This window comes from Ptiloglossa arizonensis, chromosome 4 (genome assembly GCF_051014685.1).
Source record: "Ptiloglossa arizonensis isolate GNS036 chromosome 4, iyPtiAriz1_principal, whole genome shotgun sequence".
Classification (NCBI taxonomy): Eukaryota; Metazoa; Arthropoda; class Insecta; order Hymenoptera; family Colletidae; genus Ptiloglossa; species Ptiloglossa arizonensis.
Genome location: NC_135051.1, coordinates 20078904 through 20102146, shown reverse-complemented (window position 1 = coordinate 20102146; position 23243 = coordinate 20078904). Strand labels below are relative to the sequence as shown.

The 23243-nt window shown below is 38.0% G+C and overlaps 1 protein-coding gene across 7 annotated transcripts in view; it reads right to left on the bottom strand.

Annotated features, from left to right (window-relative positions):
- Nucleotides 1–23243, bottom strand: part of Ppn (proteoglycan-like sulfated glycoprotein papilin) — a 222072-nt gene that overhangs the window by 26768 nt on the left and 172061 nt on the right. For all 7 annotated transcript variants that reach the window (XM_076308996.1, XM_076308994.1, XM_076308997.1 and 4 more), the window contains exons 3-5: nucleotides 22723–22910; nucleotides 18183–18243; nucleotides 1013–1095 (exon numbers count right to left, since the gene is read on the bottom strand). In XM_076308996.1, the coding sequence (XP_076165111.1) occupies nucleotides 1013–1095; nucleotides 18183–18243; nucleotides 22723–22910 (332 nt within the window). The remainder of the gene's footprint in view (nucleotides 1–1012; nucleotides 1096–18182; nucleotides 18244–22722; nucleotides 22911–23243) is intronic.

Sequence of the window (23243 nt, the reverse complement as noted above, 5' to 3'; positions counted from 1 at the left end):
AGAAGGAATATTTTACAAATTTGAATACAAGTCCATGTAATTTAACGTTTATCGACATCTTGTACGTCAGTTAAATATCACTATTCGCTCAGAGTGTTCTCGATTGAAAAATTGAAAAATAATTCGATACTCGGTATTCTGAAATTATATTCGCACGTTGAGATTAACCGGTTTGAAACCGACCGTTTCAATTTCGCTGGATACCAATAAAGGAATTAATTATTGGAATTATTTATCATCCGCACGATTATTGAAACTCTGGTGTTTTCTACGATATTGGACATTTATGGGGATATTTCTGTCCGACTGTTTAACGGACGTGTGATCAAATTATTGCAACGAACACCCACAGTTATATCTAAGAAACCAATACTTAAAGAAAGAATAAATATAAACAGGTATTTTTAAAAAAAGACGAAATTTGTTTCGAAGGGCTACGAATAATTATAATTTCTTTTGTACCTTGTAAATTAAGAGATACGTACAATTTGTCGTAAGTAACATATATCGAAAACATTCGTATCAATATCTCGAATTAAATTTATCTAGCGGACGTGTGATCAAATTATTGCAACAAACACCCACTTATATTCATGAAACTAATATTTAAAGAAAGAATAAATATAAACAGGTATTTTTAAACAAAGACGAAAATAGTTTCCAAGGGCTACGAATAATATCCATGGTAATAAAAATCCATGGAATAGAGATTACGTACGATTTATCATAAGAGAAAAATTTCAATTGCAAAATTCACAATACCGCGGATCCATCCACGTGGTGAATGTACAAAAGTAAATTTCTCTGTTTCGAAGAATAAAAATGATGTCCCGGAAAACCTGATCGAAACGTCCACGGATTTCAACTTTAAAAGACCATTAGGTTCCGTCGAAGATCCGAACACGACCATTCGTCGTGTATGACGTCGACGATAAATCACACACGCGGCGTGTCCGGGAACTCCCACGAGATTTTCACAAGAAAATTTCCCAAAATCATTTTCGATACTCACTCGTAATAAACTCCTTCGAACGGAACGTTGTTGAATTCCGCGCACTGCTCCGCCCGGAAGTCCTTCGCGTCTTCGGCGCACTCCTGAACAAAGAAACAGAAAAGAGGGTGTCAAGATGGGCCCCGTGATTGTTTCGATAGTCGTTATACCCTCTGCGCTTAAAAGGGTACAGATTCCATTATAAAATTAAGAGAGCTTCGAGCGTCCTTGATATTTCCACCCACTGAGCCTTTTCTGTCGAATTCTATTGTCCTCGTCAGCACGAAAACCCCTTAGTACGAGTGTCTTGATTCTTCTTTCTAACCAAAAAGAGGGGAGATCCCCCTCCATGGTCCGCCATTTTTATCGAACCGATAACAAACGGTTTATCAACACTCGTTCGACAGTTCTTGAATAAAACTTTTTCGAGTGAATTGGGTAACCCTGGGAACAATACTTAGGGAACTTGGGGAACAATAAAATAGTGATTTCGTTTTCCAAAATGGAGAATATATAATTTAATCAAATGTTTGTATATTCTGAAAAGATGGTATTTCATTTTCACTAGAAAAAATCGAAATGACCTCCCGAACGATTTAATATTGTTAATTAAATTACTTACTTAAAGAAACTACAGAGAAGAATTTTTATAATCCCATTGGATTTTCACTGATGAAGAGAGATGGAACGATAATATTCTTTGAATTATTTTCGGTGATTCGATACCATTCGAGTGACCGTAGACATGAAATAGCGATGCATTGTTATTATATTATAGATTATCACGGAGCGTCACGTATGTTACGCCATGTCAGAGCACGTGAATCCATTAGCCCCGGAACTAACTCGATCAAATAATCGCTCTTCGCGAATTAAAAAGGTACACTATATTAAATCTGGTAAACGAATTTACCCATAGCTAATATTTAGTTTAATAACAATGATCGTACACCTACGATACATACGTACTTAACAGCCTAACGTACCAATAACTAAATTACCATACATTTCCCAAAGTTACGTTCAAAAATTACTTGAAATTCATTTCTCGATACAAACAAGAATACAATACAAATGTATTTCGTATCCGCAAAAAATTTGACAAATCAATCAATAAAATCGAACCGTTCCTCGAGAAACCGAGTCTCTCCCTATATATATCACTGTTCGTATCACGAACCCATCAGACAGCTCTAAAAGGTGCCGAAAGCTTCTTTCCAACCTGTAGATTCCACAATGGTGGAGACCGGTCGATGGTTATCGCCAATCGCGAGACACGGTGGGGTCCGAGTGAACGGGAAGAAAAAGGTGAAAAAAAAGAAAGAAATTCGGTGAATTCCAGGCGAGAAAGGACGAGAACCGCTTTGTCGTGTCGACGTCCGCAAACGTTCCGCCCAAAGTGGGAGCACCGAGCACGAAGCTAATTACTGGGTCGCGAACGAACTTCACGCGGAGTGAAAAAAATGCCGAATGCGAGAGCTGGTCGGAAGCTTGCGCGGTTGCGGTCACGAGTGGCTCGTGTCGTGCTTTTCTTTCCGCCCCCTCTTGTCCGCGCGAGTGCATTTCGCCCCCACGTGTTCACCTACGTCGGCTCCGGAAATAAATTCTGGCCGTGGGGAGAAGGACGAGGTGGACGAGGAGGAGGAGGTGGTGGTGGAGAGGACCAGGTTCATGAAGAATTATGTGCACGAGAGAGAGACATCGACGAAGATTGGAAAATGTGTCCCGTCACGGCAAGAAATGGACGGTGAGGGTGGCTCGATCTCGGGAACATTGAGACGCGTCTTGGTTACCGGTGCGCTCAATTGATTCTGTGGATTGAATCGTGTGCGTTTTTCTTTTTCTTTTTTTTCTTCTTATTAGTAATTTACTTTGGGGTTTTGAAGAAATTTTTCTAGGCCTTTCGTGTCGTCGAGGTTTGTTTGTATGGGGGATGAAGATGTTTTGAGGATCAATAAGTATTTTTTGAATAATGAGAATTAAAATTTGTTTTGGGTGGAAGAAATTTTTTGGTGTTAATGTTATTTGGAGTTTTGAAAATTTTTTAGACCTTTCGTGTCGTCGAGGTTTGTCTATATTGGGGATGAAGATGTTTTGAGGATCAATAAGTATTCTTCGAATAATGAGAATTAAAATTTGTTTTGGGTGGAAGAAATTTTGGTGGTGTTAATGTTATTTGGGGTTTTGAAAATTTTTTAGACCTTTCGTGTCGTCGAGGTTTGTGTGTATGGGGGATGAAGATGTTTTGAGGATCAATAAGTATTCTTCGAATAACGAGAATTAAAAATTGTTTTGGGTGGAATAAATTTTTGTGTAATTAATGTTATTTGGAATTTTGAAAATTTTGTAGACCTTTCGTGTAATTGAAAACGACTTGCATTTAGAGTAAAAACGTTTCCACGATTAATTAAGTATCCTTCGAATAATAAAGAATTGTTCTAGATGGAATAAGTTTTTGTGTATTTAATGTTATTTGGGGTTTTGAAAATTTTCTAGACCCTTCGTATAATCCAAAACGACTTGTATTTATAGTGAAAATGTTTCCACGATTAATTAAGTATCCTTCGAATAATAAAGAATTGTTTTAGATGGAAGAAATTTTGGTGTAATTTTTCAATTATTTGTATATTACAGTTTCGATTGAAAAATCATAAATGTGACCGTAAGAATGGAGCGAAAAATGCAGTAAAAATTTTAGTGTAATCGCGTTAATAATCGATGGGTGAAATCGCGCTCGAAAGACCGAAAGAATAAATTTTTCATTCGGGAACGAAAAATTGAAGTTTTGTTTCGATGGAGATGTATAAACTTCGTAGACACGATCTCCGTTATTCAATTCCTTTCTCTATTTAACTTTCGTCAACCTGTTACGATCCAATTCCGAGTCCACTTCCAAACCCAGGCTCAATATCTTCAATTCCACATCAAGGACCACGCGATAAACCTTCGTATACTTCTTCCCGAACTGCCAAGTTATCGAACCATCGAAGGAAAAGGTACACACCGAGCATGTCAAACACGCGGCTCGATCCATTAGATTTTACGACTCGCTTGACCTTTTCATTATAACCATTATTGTTTGCACGGAGCAATAATCTCTCGATAATGTAGGTTGCAAGGAAAATTGACCGCAATACAACGCGTAAACATCGAATAAATAAAAGATTCGATGCGCCTGTCGAACGGAAGAAAATCGAAAACGAAGAATTGAAAATAAATAACCTACGTAATAATTAAACAATACCATTCGTATAAATCAATCTATTCTTCTCGAGCTTGTTTCTCTCTCATCGAAATTATTCTTTACTTTTCGATCTCATCTTTAACACGTCGATACAATGTGTCTTTTGAAATATTTTCAAACGTTGCGAAATAATTGTTAAATAATAGTACCGATGTGTCAATTGATCGAGACAAGTTCGATGTGACCGTAATACGTTGTATCGAGTATTATTCTCGAGGCGACTACCTGCTTCGAATGAAAGAAGAAATCCTCGAATCGCGAAAAGGGTTAACAAGCTCGACGACAAGGGCCGAATAATAAGAGGGATCTTTCGCGCTCAATTAATCAAACCTTCGCTCCCCATCCGTTGGCCGAAACAACACAGAACAGGAACGTAATTTCCATCGCATCGATCCACCGAACCAACAAGCAAACATCGTGCCAATATCGCCGATGATATCATCCAGGCCGAATTCAACCCCTAACGATACCGACGCAAATATCCACCATTGGCCATGTTATTCCGCGTCGCAGAAATTAGATGGCTCGCGACGAAATGCGGGTTACAGAGGGCAAAAAAATTCGATAAAAAATCGTCGAGCCACACCGCATCGTTTTTCATTACAAAAACGGTGCTTTGGGAAATTTCCAGGCCCGTAGACACCGATTTTTCGGTAAAAGAAATATGTTATCAGGGTGAAATTAAATCTGGACGAGGGATGGGGTGACTGTCGGAATTATTTTTGGAAGTTTGTTAACGTTGTCGAAGATCGAATAGAGTTTGAAATTAGGAAGAGATAACATTTTCACGAAGGAAAGAAATTTGAGGGTCGAGGATACATTTCGCTCGGTGTGAAGTTTAATATTTTAGAAATCAACGTAATGGAAAATTAACTTTCGTGTTGTAGCTTGTGCAAATGTAATGTTTAAAGTTTGATGCCTTACTTTAGGTTTTTTTACTTTTGGAATTTCTTTACGCGACACTTTGAAAATATTTTTCGGGAATGTAAATTTTATGCAAAATTTCTACTTGGAGAAAATTTCCATCTAGAAAATATTTCCAGCTGGAGAAAATTTCCATCTAGAAAGGATTTCTATCTAAAAATGATTTCCATTTAGAAAAGATTTCTATCTAGAGAAAATCTGTACATAGAAAAACTTTCCACCTAGAGAAAAGATTTCTATTTTTCGAAAATTTCTATCTAGAGAAAATTTCCATCTGGAAAGGATTTCTATCTAAAAATGATTTCCATTTAGAAAAGATTTCTATCTAGAGAAAATCTGTACATAGAAAAACTATCCACCTAGAGAAAAGATTTCTATTTATCGAAAATTTCTATCTAGAGAAAATCTTTACATAGAAAAACTTTCCACCTAGAGAAAAGATTTCTATTTTTCGAAAATTTCTATCCAGAGAAAATTTTCATCTAGAAAAAATCTCTATCTACAAAAGATTACCATCTAGAGAAGATTACCATGTAGAAAAGATATCAATCTTTCGAAAATTTCTCTCCAGAGAAAATTTCCATCTAGAAAATTTAATTAATAACTAACGAAAAGAATCGTTCCACGAAATTTCGTTCCGGAGAACTCGTCCACTCTCGGTGGGGGTGTGAAGAAAAATTCGAACAAAAATTGTACACCGACCAGAAATAGGGGGGAATGGTAAAAAATTTACGATGGAAATAATTTACGCTCACGAAAATGTAAAACTCGGACAAACGTTCGCAATTTGGCGATTCCTTGGCTGTTTCGTCGCTGGGCGAGCAAGTGGCGGCGTACTGGGCGTGTGTGCCCGGGTAATGTCGATAAATCGAGCGGGGGTCCGAGTACAAAAGGAAGGAGAGACGTCCCCCAGCGGGACCGGTACCACGCGCGAGGATACGCCGGCCAGGATTTATGACGTAAGATTTCTTGCGGGGACACGCCGCGCGGAAGGAGGGGTCGAGAAGCGGGAAACGGGGCTGTTTGCTGACCGCAAAAGAGAGAAAAAAAATTCGAGCGCGACCACCGAAACGATGCTCACGACTAGGTGGGGTGGAATGGGGTGGGGTGGGGAGGGACGCGTGATTTACGGCGGACCCCTTTTCTACCGAGTTACGAGCCCCGCGATTGACCTTGACGCTTATTCAAATCGATGGTTCACCGGGTATCGTTTCGGGGTCACGTGATATCTCACGCGAACGTTACCGCGCTGATGGAGGTCCATTGTTCGCGTGCTGAGTTTTTCAGGGGAATCGCGGTCGGATCGGATATGGAAGGCCGAATGGAAGTAAGTAGAGCTAAAATGGATTGAAGATTTACATTTGTAATTTTTTTTGCGATAGATCGAAGGATTTAGGCGATTTTCTGGTACGGAGTGACTGGGGAATTTGATTGATAGTTTTAGGGGGTTTGAGAGAATGGATTATTGGATTCTGTGGACGATTAAGAGGGATTTATGTAGTGGGTTATGATAGGAAATTAAGTTATATAGAATCAAAGATATGGTTCTTTAGAAGGAAATTTTCCAACTTGCGTACGAACCAAACGCATTACTATAGTATTACAATTTTCCACCTTGCCTATGTACCAAAACTGTTACTATAATATTACAATTTTCCGCCTTGACTATGTACCGAAACTGTTACTGTAACGTTATAATTTTCTACGTGAAAATTTTCCACCTCGAGTCTGTACCAAACCCATTACCATAATGATAAAATTTTCTACACGAAAATTTTCCGCCTTACCCCTATATCGAATTCCCTATTATAATATTACAAGTTTTTATACGAAAATTTTCCACCTTATGTTTCAATCAAAACTCGCTACTATAGTATTAAAGCACGGGAATTTTTCACCACACCATTAAACCAAAACTCAGTACTATAGTGTTATAACACGAAAATTTTCCACCTCACCTCGAAACAAAAATTCACTACTATAGTATTAAAGCATTGAAATTTTCCACCTCACCTCTAAATCAAAACTACGTACCATAGTATTGCAACACGAAAATTTTCCACCTCACCTCTAAACCAAAATTCATCACTATAGTATTAAAGCACAGAAATTTTTCACCTTACCTCTAAACCAAAATTCACTACTACAGTATTAAAGCATAAAAATTTTCCACCTTACCTCTAAACCAAAACTCAGTACCATAGTATCACAACACGAATATCTTCCACCTCACCTCTAAACCAAAACTCAGTATCATAGTATTACTACACGAAAATTTTCCACCTCACCTCTAAACAAAAATTCACTACTATAGTATTAAAGCATAGAAATTTTCCACCGCACCTCTAAACCAAAACTCAGTACCATAGTATCACAACACGAAAATTTTCCACCTCACCTCTAAACCAAAACTCAGTATCATAGTATTACTACACGAAAATTTTCCACCTCACCTCTAAACAAAAATTCACTACTATAGTATTAAAGCATAGAAATTTTCTACCTCACCTCTAAACCAAAACTCAGTACCATAGTATCACAACACGAAAATTTTCCACCTTACCTCTCTACCAAACCCAGCCCTCAAATTACACCTAAACAACACCAAACAACCCTTCTATATTTTCACCAATCGAGTAAAATCACTATCCATTGTCCACGCAGCATCTCGAGCAGGATCTCGTCTTACACGAGTATCTCCCTGAAGCCTGGACCCGTCTAATGATAGGAGAACGGTCGCGACTAAAAATGTGGGAATCAACGGGCAACGTTCGTAAATACACACCGAGTTTCCCGCAATTACGGTGACTCGTAATTAACGGTCGGCCTCGTTAAAGAAATCCGTCTTCCTCAGCCCCTTGCGGTACCCGTTTATTTCGCTGGTAGCCGGCTGCTGGCTATTCGTCGAGGAGTTTCATCCTGAAGGTAAAACCGAACTCCCTCGAGGATTTCTACCGTTCAATAATCTCTGTTTAGCCGACGGGCATTGTTACTAATTACGAAATCTCGAGACAAAGGGGCGAGAACAATGAGCCGCGTTCGGTGGAATTTTTGCAACGGCGTGCAATTCGCGCTGAAACGGATCGCCTCGTTTGATTCTAAAGTGGCTCGGTACTCGGTCGTTCAACCCGCGGAATATCTTGACAAACGGCGTCGCAATATTATATTGTCAACGTTGTGCAACGTTTATTCCTCCGCCCGTTACCGAAGAAAGAAGAAGCAACGTTTTAGCGTAGCTCCTTGGCCGGACATTAATAATTTTTACGTTTCATTCGGGTAGAAGCAACCGCGTTTCTTCTTACAAAAGAACAGCGGAACGTTTGAACAGTTCTCCAAGAGTCCAAGTATACTCCATTCAGCTTGTACATAATTCCGTTGACGAATAATATCTTTAATTTCCGATTCATTGGAGACGAACTTGAATTCTGCGATTGTCCTTGAATTCTTTTGGGATCAACCGATTTTCTTTTGAGGAAATTGTTCAAATTTTGAAGTGGACGATAATTCGTGGATTTAAGATTCATTGAACGAGATTAGTCGTAGGAATTAATTTCGATGCGTTGTGTTAAAATTTCAAGTCGTGATGGGGATGAACATATATACTCGTTTCAAATCGAAGAGGTTAAATGTATTATTCGAGTACGTTTTATAGAGCACATTGAAGTATTTAAAGTTCACAATGGATAATGAATTTAAATTACTCGTAGAAGGCCAAAGTATATACGGTTGATTGGAAAATGTATTGTAGGGAGAAAGAAAGATCGATCCTCGAAGGAATCTCGAACCGTATTGGGTCAGACGTGTTAATCGGCTTTCGTGAGGTACTTATTCATTGGTACTCATTATTCATGGTACTATATCACTCTTAACCCTGATCTTTTTATTTCCTTACAATACACACGCTCTACAAGTCTACGATATTATTAAAAAAAAAAACACAAGAATTTATGATAATCCCAATATTACATTGTTTGAAAATTAAAGACTGGAATACTTTGAGGAGATATTAATATCTATTAAGTTCTTGAATTAGAAAAAAATTAACAGGCACAAAATTGTAGACAAATTATTCGTTAATCCTTCGTTTTAAATATAGTAATCGAAGTTAAAGTTTCTAAAAATTTGTTGTACCAATATTTTGAAATTGTTTGAAAATTGAAGACTGAAATATTTTGACGAGATATTAATATCTATTAAGTCTTTAAATTAGAAAAAAATTAACAGGTACAAAATTTTAGACAAATTATTCGTTGATCCTTCGTTTTAAATATAATAGTGAAAGTTAAAGTTTGCAAAAATTTGTTGTACCAATATTTTGTTACTCCTTCGTTTCAAATATAACAATCATCGATACTTTGGCTTTCCACGTATTGGATAATTATACGTAGACTTGAACGACTGCATTGTACAGTGAGATACCAATATTACTTTACATAATTCGAAGAGAAATTATGAAACAATTTCTCTGGAAAGAAACAAATCAGGAATCGATATCTACGAGCGAGGGTAGGTAACAGGAACCTGGCTCGTTTCATTTAGCACGTCGCTTTAACGAAGTTAATACTTCGCGAGTCGATGCCGCATAATGGCCGGCCGTTCATAAATTTTAGCATCTCCGACAGTGCACCGGTGCAGTATCGCCCGCGTCGGCCATATTGTTGCGTTCGAGGACCATTAAAGGACCCCTAAGCTGTGCAGGATTTTCGATGGTCCTTCCGCCTCGTAACGAACTTTTATATCGAAAAGCGATCCACCTGCTCGCGAATGGCTTTCAGGTGGAGTTTCTCACTTTTTGCGTTTCTCTCATAACAGAGAACTTCTTAAAATATTTCTTCTTTATTATCCAACTTGGTTAAACCTTCGTTGCCTTCTTGACCCCGATACTTTCTCGTTATTTATTATTCAATGGGATCTCCTTCATGTTGGTTCATCCTTCGATGGATAACCTCGCTAGAATATTTCTTCTTCTGCACGATACTTCTTTTTGTTATTTATTATTTACTTCTCGCGTTGGTTCACCTTGTAACAGGATAACCTTGCTGGAATATCTCTTCTTCCACGCGATAGTCTCTCCTCTTATTTATTATTTATTTTTCGTCTCGATGCATCTCGAGACGGATCAATTTATTGAAATATTACTTATTTAATATCGTAATCGATTAAAAACTTCAATTCTCCTTGCGTTCGACACTTTTTTCATTTATTATTCAATGATTCACCTGTTGATAGGTAACACGGCTGAAATATTTCTTAATCTCGGTATTCAACTTGATTAAACCCTCGGTCCTTCTTCCATCCAATACTTTCTCGTTATTAATTATTCAATCGGATCTCTCTCGCGTCGGTTCAGCTTCTTTTGATCCACGATCATGCCACGATATTTCTTATGTAGAATTTTAATTGAAACCTTCTCTCCTCTTTGCGTTCAATACCCTCTCACTTGCTATTCAATGATTCACCTGTTGATACATAACCTCCCTAAAATATTTTTTCTTCCATTCAATACTTTCACGTTATTTATTATTCAATCGCGTTCATTTATTTTCTTTCGATCCACGATCGTGCCAGAATATTTCTTTCCTAGAATTTTAATCGAAACCTTGGCATTTTTTCATCCAATACTTCTTCACATATTACTCGATAATTTATCTGTTGATAGATAACCTAGCTAAAATATTTTTCTCAAACTTGATTCAACCCTTAGTCATTATTCAATCCTATCGATTCATCTTTCAGCAGTACACAACCTTGTAAAAATATTTCTTTCCTAGAATTTTAATCGAAATCTTGGTATTTTTTCGTTCAATACTCCCTCACATTCGATTTATCTGTTGATAGATAACCTGGCTAAAATATTTTTCTCAAACTTGATTCAACCCTCAGTTATTATCCAATCCTATCGATTCATCTTGCATCAGTACACAACCTTGCCAGAATATTTAATTCCCAGATTTTTAAATCGAAAGTTGTCCTTTATTTTTCTTCGTGGCTCAATCGTTTACACATTCGTTGAAACTTGCACCCTGATAGATCGATATCAAGTTCTCGATGTTTCCCTTCGCGATTCCTAATCGAGGCTACGCGGCAACGCGAGGAGAAGCGATCGCGAAGACGTGTCGAAGCCGATGGAATTATTTAACCGGTACGATTTACCAGAAAAGTGATTCGATGTGCCGCGAGCCACGGGATATGGCGGAAATAATTTTATGGCGACTACGTGACTTTCAGAAATACATTTTCACCGGTACCCGGGTCTCTTATGAAGAAATAGCGGGGGCTGAAGGAAGTGGTTCTGTTCGGGGAGCAGTTCTACGTTCTACGTGGGCTAGATCGAATGTTCGTGACTCGGGAAAATTAAATTAACGCCCGTGGGAGGGGGTGGTGGGGTTGGTTCGACTGATAGAGCCGGTGTACGGGCGAAAATTGATGCGACCTAGCTTCAATTATGGCAGGGGGTGGAAGAAAGAATCCCGTGGACCGTGAGCAACGTAAATTAATTTTTAATATCGAACGGAGCACCTGGAACGGTTCATTTTTTTCTTTCTTTTTTCTTTTTTCCCCTAACATCGAAATAATCGTTTTAACAAAGAGTAGAGAGAGAGAGAGAGAGAGAGAGAGAGAGAGGGGCTCGAAGTACAATCGTATCGATCAATTAAGGGATCGAGTTTCCGAACTATTCGAGGGAATGGAAGGAATTTCAGGGATGAAAGGAGTACAGTGTAATATCGATAGGGTTACAATTTTTATTAAATACCTTGAACCAGTAGAATGTTGGGAATTTTTTTGTGCACCGTGTACCTCGAGCCTTTAACTGCGGTATACGAATTTATGGGAACGAGCGAACAGGACGCCTAAGTACGATGGTTCGTATTTTTTTCTCTCCATTTTGGAAGAAATGTATTATAAATATGCAATGTACGCGTGTGTGTGAATATTGAGAAGTGTTTTCCCGAAAAATGGACGAAGTACCGTGCTGGAAATTATTTGGGCAATTTACGACAATAATGCGAATTATTTTTCGTAGTCGAGAGATCGATAAGTGTCGAAGTGGCGAGATCGTTTTATTATTTTAAAGACTGTGTAATGTGGTTAGGTGTAACAACGAGTCCCTTCGGTGAATAAAGCAGTTAAGAACAGTAGTAAAATTACAGAATGACGTCCACTGTGCACCTAATGTACCACTGTTAGAAAAGAAGCTCTGTTGAGCCCTGCAGATGACGACCTTCCGTGATGAATATACAGGGTGCTTCAAAAGTGGTGTCGATACAAGTTTGGGAGAGAAGTCGACACAATAACACTGATAAGTGACCGACCTAACCTTATAGAGAGGGTTAACCCTCACACATGTTTTCGTTGACTACGAAATAAACAACTGTACCAAATATAATTAAGTCAAGTGCTGAGAAAAAGTTACTCAATCATTTAACAAAAATGACCAAAAATATCAAACGTTGCACAGATCAGAAAACACTGCTCTGCTGTGTATAATTTTCTTTCGTCTTCAGAGAAGAAATTAACCCCTGAATTTATCAACATTCAAAACTGAATAAAAGGATGTATTAAGTAAAAAGTTGAAGTAAATAGTACATTTTTGAATTATTTTAGAAGAGAAATCTCTGTTTCAGAATAATAAAGATCTGAAATAATCGAAACGAGATGGTCACCATAGTGCACCACAATCTACTTCGAAAGCCTATCTACATTTTTCAAAAAACTACACCCCCTCCCCACGATCTCCAGAAAGGTAATCAAAAATTTCCACAGTTTATTACACGACTCGTCCATCATCAAATCTTAACTTTTCAAAATCCATGGAACATGGAGTGAAAAAAAAATTCTTATAAAAATCACACCGTTTTTGAACGATCCTGTATAAGTCGCGCGTGTTTACGATTGCCACCTCGAGATCCCGCGGTTTTAACTCCGACGTTGTTCCGTAGCACACCCTCGAGCATCCTCGAGCAAGATTTAGTGGTGGCCCGCGGGAGACGATCTTTACTGCGTCGTTGTAAACTTTTAATCCAGCGTTGTATATCAAAGGGGGTCAACGGGTGTCGATCAACGAAGGGACCGCGAATATCATCGCTCCGTTACCTATATCTACCTGGACACGTGATTTTACGGCGTCCCGGTGACCTCGTAAACTCCATCCGCCTCGAACACAACGACGGGCACGGTTCCAGGAACAGGTTGCTTGTCAGGGGCCGTTTAACCCTTTGTTTCGTCCGATTATTAATCGACGACTCCACTTTATTCCTGGGGAGTCGTCCTATCGGGTTTAAATGTGTCGTCGACGGGAACCCCCCGCGCGTTTCACCGCCCCTCTTCGTTTGTTACGATTTTTCTATCCCGGAGGAAATTGAACACTTTTGGGCAGGGTATTCGTGGTTTAATTATCGAACGAAAAATAGACCAATCTGACGATAAAAATTGGAGATTATTGTTCTTTTAATAGATATGTCCAAATTGACCCTTTTGGATATGGAATTTGTTGTTTAATTATCGAACGAAAAATAGACCACTCTGACGATAAAAATTGGAGATTATTGTTTTAATAAACGTGTCAAAATTTAACCCTTTTGGGTATGGAATTCGTTGTTTAATTATCGAACGAAAAATAGACCAATCTGACGATAAAAGTTGGAGATTATTGTTCTTTTAATAGATATGTCAATAATTGACACTTTTGGATATGGAATTTATTATTTACTTTTCGAATCAAAATTGCTCTTTTAATGGATAAGTTAGAATTTGATCGTTTCGATCGTGGAAATTATTATCTAATTATTGAAGAAGGATTAGATCAAATATTTAACGATTGAATGAAAATTTGACATTTTCGAGCATGGAATTTATTATTCGATTTTCGGACAAAAATTAGATCAATTCGAGGATTCTATAAGAATCGAAGATCACTACTTGAGTATGAAATATATAAAATGTTAAAAAAATTGTTACCGAAAAGACACTATGCTTTCAGGATTCTATTGCAGACCTCTAGGAGCACAATTACGACCATAAATATTTGTTTCGAGTTTGGAATACTTGTTTCAAGTTACATCAAGTTCGATGTAAAAGAACCTTACGAAAATAAATCGACTGAGCAAAGCTTGCCACTTGAGCGAGATTGAATCGTAGAATTCGAAAAAGAAAACTGCATTCTTTGAAGACACGTACCATAACAATACAAATAATAATCGTTACATCAGATTCTTATATAGGTTTCTGAACACTGGCGTACGTCTTCTGCAGATTCGATGTTTGAAAACAACTCGTGTTTACCTTGAACTATACATTTTCCATCATTAGCTACTACAGTTTCTCATCTATGTGAGAAGTTGTGTTATACTTCTTTAACAAAAACACTGACGGTCTGTTTATGCGATCGACGCAGAGGACGAACTTATGCAGCAACCTAAAATTTTACGCCAATGGAAATAATCAATTTCTTTATCTATATATAGAGGTACGTAATTCATGGTACAAACGAGGTCAGAAATATTTTATGGCTCGGAATAGATCGTCAAGAATAACGAAAAAGAAAAATACATTTGAAAATCATTCGAGGTACTAACTAATGTCTATCTTGAACCTTTAAGACGTTTAAAGTGTCTCCCCTGCACCTTACAAACGCATTAATAGGTAGTTAAGTATCGATAGTAAACAATCTCTGACATTTTATCGCGTGCCATTAATGTAATTGCATTAACAAATAACATCAATCATTAAAAGCATGGATGCAGCTCTCGATTGATCTTCAAACGTATTTTTCTCGGAAACGATGCCTCTGATACGATAAATCTAAATTAAATAAAACATGTGTCATACCCTAGAAAAGATAAATAATATCCAAACGTATGTATTTATATATAACTATCAGTTTTCTCGAGGAAAAACAATCCACTGATTATCCAACCAACTTTTCACCCCTATTGCATGGAAAATCGAAAAAAATATACTTTCAAAAATATTAGAAAATAGATAATTTTGAACTTTGAACAATACTCAAATTATTTAACCACCTCGATGATCCAACCAATCCTTCACCCCTATTGTATGTAATAATCGAGAGTACTTTCAAAAATATTAGAAAATTTAGTTAATTTTGAACTTGGACTTCAAAAAAATCCCTCAATCATTCATTTAAACAATACTCCAATTACTCAACCACCTCGATGATCCAACCAATCCTCCACCCCTATTATACTTATTATAATCGAGAGTACTTTCAAAAATATTAGAAAATAATTAATTTTCAACTTAAACTTCAAAAAAATCCCTCAATTATTCGACCTCTCTTATACGACACAATCGAGAGACTGCTCCATTTTCAAAAATACTCGAAAACAGCTAATTTCGTACTTGGACATCGACCCGATTCAATTACGCGTATCGTACTCCATAAAACGTGTAAAAGACACCTCGTTAAAACGTTTCTTCGACACGATTCAAAGTCTCGCAGAGATCCAGTGATCTCTCGAGATCGCGACGTTTCTCTCCTGTATTTAATTCGCGCGCGAAAGAATCGAGAAGCCGTTTTTGTCCGTCGAGGAACTTATATATCGTAGTCGCGGCGATCGCGGGATTAATCGATCATGGAATCAATTTGTCAAAATCACCTGAGCCACGGTAGAAAAGGAACGAGATTACCAGCATCGCGTTGATTAAGTGGTTTTAAATGAAAGTTTGACGGGACTCGACGCTGCGCGAAGAGTAATGTCGGATCGATCGGGGGCTGAAGAGGCGGCGGTGGATGGGGGTGGGGGTGGGTGGGGGGTCGCGGAAGGAGTTGGTGGACGAGAAGACGTCCGATAAAGAAACAAAAGTTCTTTCAGTGGGCCACACGTAAACGATAGGCATCCTCGAGAGTCTCGCGGTTCAGAGTTCATCCAAGCTCCGTTTGACATTTAACGAACTGAATTAAATAATGATATAAATCATTTTATTAAAGACCATCGGACCGTTTCGCGGGAAGTTGACCGACATACTCAAAGGTTAGGGACGAGCATGGTGGAACGTAAATTCGTGTCAGCGAGACTCCGACGACCCTTTATCCACGATCAGAAACAATGTTTAAACGATTACAAAGAACGCTTAAGAAGCGGCAGCTGGCCGGTATTTCGTTTCGACAGCTGCTCGAGAGATTTCGTGGAAAAATATTATTACGCATTCGTGATGCTGCAACCCTTCGTGTTCAACCCTTTGTAAACGTTTGGGATTTCTGGAGATTGTACAATGTTTCACAATTTGTGAAACGTTTGGGATTTCATGAAATTGTACAATGTTTCGAGATTTGAGAAATTCGATACAAGGGGAAATTTAGAAAAATTCTTTTATGTGGAAAAATAGTTGGACACTTTGTAATTAGTTGCAATTTTGAAAGTACGCGATCTCGTTCACGAATGATTTTGTTATATTTATTAAGTGAATTAACTTTGATATGTGAAAAACTTCGCGAAAGTTAATTTGTAAATTGAAATTGGTTGTAATTTTTAAAGTACTTGATTTTATCTCTGAATTATTTACTTGTACCTATGTCTACTTTGGAATTTAGGAACTTCGATATACGAAGACTTTGCAAAAATTGATCGATGCAAAAGGAAACTTGAATAATTTAAAACTGGTTGCAATGTTAAAAGTACTTAATTTCATCCCCGAATTATTTGCAAAGATCAACAGGGAATATTTGTTCGCGATTTTTGTCCATTCGAGAGTGTTATACTTTCGTGAACTTATATCGAATTTAAAACCTCGATAAATGATACTTGGATCGATTGGAAACCTCGTTTGTTGCATTGTGTCGATCATTGGAGGGGATGATGACATAACAATGAATGAAATCGGAGATGGAGGAACACATAGCACCATAGAGGAGGTATACTCGATGAGTGCATCTCATTGGATGGATTATTTAAATCTTTGTAGTAATCGAAATACCTGCAACAATTTTCAGTCCCATTTTCCCTACTGTTATCGAGATTCTATTGCACATAGACGATATCTGTATTTTATTATCCCGAAACTGAGTAAAGAAAACAATCTCACGGTCATACGACATACGCAACCATACGTGAACACGAAAGGGGTTGAATATTTTTTGAACAAACATCCCTTAATGTTTCCCCAATCCTACATCAACATCGTTCTTGTAATCTGGCTCAGAAGTTAAAATAAATCCTTAGAATTTTATACAATTGTTTAAAATTGATTTAGCTTCGACGTACAAACAAAGAGAACTACCCTTTTTGCATTAACAACGCTAAATATATTTTTAATTCAATCGCTTAAAATTTATTCATATTTTAATTTTACCTAACACGAGTGTCGTACAATTGCTAATACCTCTGATTGCCTGTTCAATTTTTTTTTAAATTTGAAAAATACCCAAATCGAGTTGCATTTTGCAATTTATGAGTTAACATTCTGAATGTCTTAATCGACTTATTAAACCACAGGAAAAAGTGTCTCTCGTGACTACTAATATTAAATAAAATCGAAAAATATTTTCTCTGGAACTCCAGATAGAAGCACGTTCGTTTAAAACGAGAAGAAACCTCCTTTGCAGGGAATACCGATCAAAGAAAATGTAAAATGGATCAGTGGGGTTATAGCTAACCAATTCGATTCGTTGATTCGAGTACACGTGCAGATGCGAATAATTAGAGCTCGCGTCACGCGTCGATGGCTCGAAGCCTCTTGATAGACTGTCAAACTGTTCGATCTATTAAAGCAAATCGCATAAATCACCCACTGTTATACGACAATTAATCAAGTTCTGCTACGTATTCGATTCGCGTGTGCGGCGTGGTCGTTGCCATGGTTGAATTTTCGGCAGTTCTCATCCTCTACGTAGAAAACGAAAATCGATCACGAATCGTAGACTATTGTATTATAGTTTGACAGAACGTCGAACTGTCACGCGTACTCGATTATTGGATCGCGAACAAAGAAGGCTCGTTTCTTCGATTAATTATCACGGAAAATGTCTACGAGGTTTATTATCGTCATTTTTCATAGACTCACCTGGATGTTGCAGGAGAAGAATCGTCTCGATGCACCGGTACACCTGCTGTAGCCATTGTCGCTGCAACAATAAAACGTTTTTATAGAGATTGAACTGTGCTCCTTTTAAGCGTCGTGAGGTTAATGAGACAATAGAACCGAGAGTACCGAGATTTATAGGCAAGGTGCCTCGTAGATGACAGGTCAATGAAACAATGCAAATCTTAAAATAATAACATAATAATAATTTGAGAATAAAGGGACTCGATGCAACGATTTTAAAATTTACGGTCCTTCGATCTGTTTGGCAAATATCGTAAGACGATATTTCGATAATTGTGAATGATCACAGTTACTTCATACTAGGGGTCAGAATTCTCAAACTTAAAATATCTATCGTAAAAATTGTGGATATTAATAACACAATTACTATTCAATTGTGAATAGTGATAGAAGATATTCAATGGAGTATATAGATAAAAATTAGTATAATAAATTTCCAAATGTGAAATATAGAATATAGATAGATAATTACATATAATTATTCATTTATCGATTCTGTACAAAATTTAAATTCGACACTAACAATATAAATCACAGTGATGGCCATCGAGTTAAGCTGACACTGAATAAATTAATTTAAAAAAAAAACAAAAGAGAGGGGAACATTTCCAAATCTACTTCTAAGTATTCGATAAGCGTGTCGAGTGTACTTCTCCGCTTTATAAGCTCCTTGATCGATTTTAAATAAAACACTAATATAATAACGATGAATTTCTAAATACGAGATATAGAATATACATAGATAATTACATATAATTATTCATTTATCGATTCTGTACAAAATTTAAATTCGACACTAACAATATAAATCACAGTGATGGCCATCGAGTTAAGCTGACACTGAATAAATTAATTTAAAAAAAAAAAAAACAAAAGAGAGGGGAAAGTTTCCAAATCTACTTGTAAGTATTCGATAAGTGAATCGAGTGTACGAATAATCGAACAACGCCTTCTCAGCTTTATACACTCCTCGATCGATTCTAATCTCGATTACACGAGCAGCGTAGATCCAGCATGGCGCGTGGAAACGCGACCGTTCGTATCTCTAATCGGGAATTCACACTCCGTTAAATCGCGCATCGGCCGTGCTTCCCCGTTAACGAGCTTCTTTCGAGAAAGCACCGAGGAAAACTGGAGCGACGAATTTTTTTTCAGCCCGTAAACCACCGACAGCCCGCCTTGCGAACGAAAACCTTCGAGAAAGAAGCGCGATCCAGTCGGTTTCTCAATAATTCGCGCGCCCCTTCGAAAGAATTACACTTGCCCGTCTCGTGCACGCCCCTTACGAATGAAACTTTCATGGGAAAGACCATCGGAGCGAATGTTACACGTTGCTGTAGTATATTTATAATTTACACAGTGTTCATCGACTCTGTTCTTATTTTCTAGGGATTGTTGCGCGGGAACGGTGTGAAACATTTTGTCGATTTTTGGTAGAAATGGGAAAAATTTACCTCTCTCCTTTTCGTATTCGTTAATTGTGAAATATTCGTTAATTGTGAAATGTTCGTTAATTGTGAAATGATCGTTAATTGTGAAATATTCGTTTCTGCCATTTGTATTGTGACTTTTATCCGAAAATCGAAAGACGTTTGTCCCATTTTGTCACTCGAAATGTCTTGTCAATTTTTGATCCATAGTGCTCGTAATTTGAACTTTTTACGTATACAATAATCAGACATGGGTATTACAACAAACTTCGAGCCATGTGTCTCGTACACAAGTAGATTTCAAAAAGCAGTCAATTGTGTATATAATGAAAAATGTCAATGAAACTTGTGAAATAGCCACAAATCGAAATTCACACGTTCCATATTCTAAATCAATGATTGTTATCCGACAATTGGTATTCCAAAGTTTCGAACTACAGAACAGAGAGATATAAATTTATTCCATTATTTTCCCACGCGATTCCACGGAACGTAAGAAATGTGATATCGAAATAATAGTGAAATAATAACAGTGATTTTAATGTCAAAAAAAAAAAAAAAAAAAACAAACAAGAAATGTGGAATAAGAAATTTCGAACGGAGCAGAAAATAAGTAAATTTTCCCGGGTACGAGTCGGATACAATTTGTGCAACTAAGATCGTAACTACCCAAGGAATAAATTGCACCTGTTTCATTAGCTTCGGGATTGCCAAACACGGTGACTGGTCACGACGCGATATTAGTCTAATAACACACCGCGGGGAATTAATTTCGAGACTTCGCCGCGTGGATGTTGGCCCGATATCGTAAATTGAAAAGACCTGTAAACGCTGCACGATCGGTGCGCGTCTACGCGATCGAGCGTGTCTGACCTACGACACGGTACGCTCGATACCACGAAATTATTTCTCCTGTTAAATGCCTCCACGAGCCGATTAGCCCGCTTTCTCGAGTCGACGAACGTGTTATTAGCAACGGGTTCACTCTCGGTTTCGCGAGCCATCCGATTCTCGCGTTCGATCGGTTCGATTTTCCTCCTTTCCCGTTTTACGTAACAAACACGTGAAAGGCGATTCCACAGAGGGTTCCTCGCGTTCCACAAGAAAAAACAACCAACCTTTTCTCCGTATTTTCTCAAGGTACACGTTCCACGTAACCGTTCGTAATTACAAAAATCGAGAAAGATATGGATCATTGATCGGAACGACGCGTAGCGAAATCTCACCGTAGGAAAGATATCTCGATGATCGATCGACGTGAAATTTTTCTCGCATGAAAAACACACATTCGACTTTCGTACGAACTACGCTTAATTCAATATCGTTGAAAATTTGTCAGTAATGAAACAAAATAAGTTTGGAAACTTGTACCGAAACTTACTTCACATTTTCAAAATACCACCATTTTCTCATTTTTGGAGTTTTTCAATTCACTCCGGTTTAGAGATAAGCTTCGTTAACGTTGAATAACAACCTCCTAGTATTTCACGTTTTTACGTACCATATGAGGTGTAATTACAATTTGTCCATCGCGATGACACTTTTAACGCAGTCTGCAGGACTTCATTAATAACTCCTGTACTATTCGAGTAGATTGAATAAAAAAAATTATGCAACATTCTCGTAAGTGTGACAATAAGTGTAAAAAATTTCAGTTCGGTACGTGGTGTACTTTTCGGTGAAAAAAATCCCAAAGATTGCCAATGACGCGAACACTCTTCGTCGACCACTCGTCGTTGCAACGCGAACACGTGGGAATCCTTTGGGGCACCGTTTCACGACGAAAAGCGCATAAGTAGTCACGATTAATCTTGGTCCCGGTCGCCAGATAAGAAGGATTTACTGCGATTTCGTTGGAAGTTCTGTCGGCCCGTCAAAAATCCCGCGAGGGAAGTCCTCGAAGCGTGGAAAACCTCGCCGCGGTCGGATTGAATTTAAGGAAAGCCATCTTCGCGGGAAATGGTCGAATAAAAAATTAATTTTCCATTACGGGGTACCCCTCGGAGCGTTTTACGAGTGGTTGGAATTTGAAATTCCTCGCTGCCCGCCTGCCCTGTCCCCTGTCGCGTTTATCGTCTAATTAATATTAATACGATAGTTCGGCACCGAGAACAAAAATTGATGAATATTCATCGTTAAAAAATAATCGAGAGTCGTGGGTGAATCGAGGCGAGTAGTTCGACGAAGAATACGAATCGTTCAATTTTTTAGCGATATTTTCTGTTACCATTTGTCGAGAATTAATAATGACAGGAGACTGTGTACCTTGGAGATGAATGTTATTTGGCGGGAAAATTTTAGTTACTTCGCAAAGGATACGAATCGTGGTATTTTTCGATCGTGAGAGTGCTAATGCTATTTTAGAGAAAATTAGGTCGTTTTTAAATTACTGTCAACGATTATAATTTCTTCAAAAGAAAGCATTATTTTTCTAATAGCTATACTATATATACTATATATACTATATACTATATTTCTGGTAGACTATACTCTGTTTCATTGTAAAAATAAATAATAATCTATAGTCGATATCGTCCTGTAGAATATTTCGAAACTTAAGAATGAACATTATTCATCAAGAATTAAAGGAAAAGCTCCCAATAACAAAAAACAAACTATACTCTGTTTCATTGTAAAAATAAATATTAATCTATAGTCGATACCGTCCTATAGAATATTTCAAACCAAAGTCAACATTTGAATCCTACCATTAAAACGAACATTATCCACCAAGAATTAAAGGAAAAGCTCCCAATAATAATAAACAAACTATACCCTGTTCCATTCTGAAAATAAATAATAATCTATAGTCGATATCGTCCTGTAGAATATTTCAAACCAAAGTCAACATTTGAATCCTACCATTAAAACGAACATTATCCACCAAGAATTAAAGGAAAAGTTGCCAATAATAATAAACAAACTCTACTCAGTTCCATCGTGAAAATAAATAGTGAACCATCTTCTCGTATAATATTTCAAAATAAAGACGACAAGCTCCCGATAACGGTGTACCCTCAGAGACCCAGACACCCAACCCCATAAAGTAATGCATCGGTTCAACTCACTCAACGTCTAGACACTGTCTAGTCTGATGCGAGACACCACCGCCACAGGACCTGGAACAGGAGCTAGGCGACGACCAGGGTCCCCAGGTTCCTCGTTCGGGTTCGTCGGTGTTGAGAACGAAGTTGCTGGGCAGATAGCTCCCCCCATGCTGTCGACGGTGTCTCTCGTGCCTCAATTTTATATGATGCTGCAACAGGACCAGACGGACAAATTTATCGCTACCTGTCTGACGGGGCGAAACGGTAAAAAGGAGGTACACATCTCGAACGTTGTAGTCTCGCGCAAAAGGATACGATCACCGGCTCGTGGGAACGCACGTTGGATGGTTTCGCGTTAAGTGGCCCCTTATTCACCTGACGCCGGTCTACCTGTGCACAGTGCCCCGTCGCAATGGGAGCATGGGTGACCTTCACGGGGAACAGCGTAGGCGTGATCCCCTTATCGGTTGGGCTCGATAAGGTATAGGCTTTTAGCGGTGATGAACGACGCGACGCGACAGGGGTGAAACGTGAATTACGTT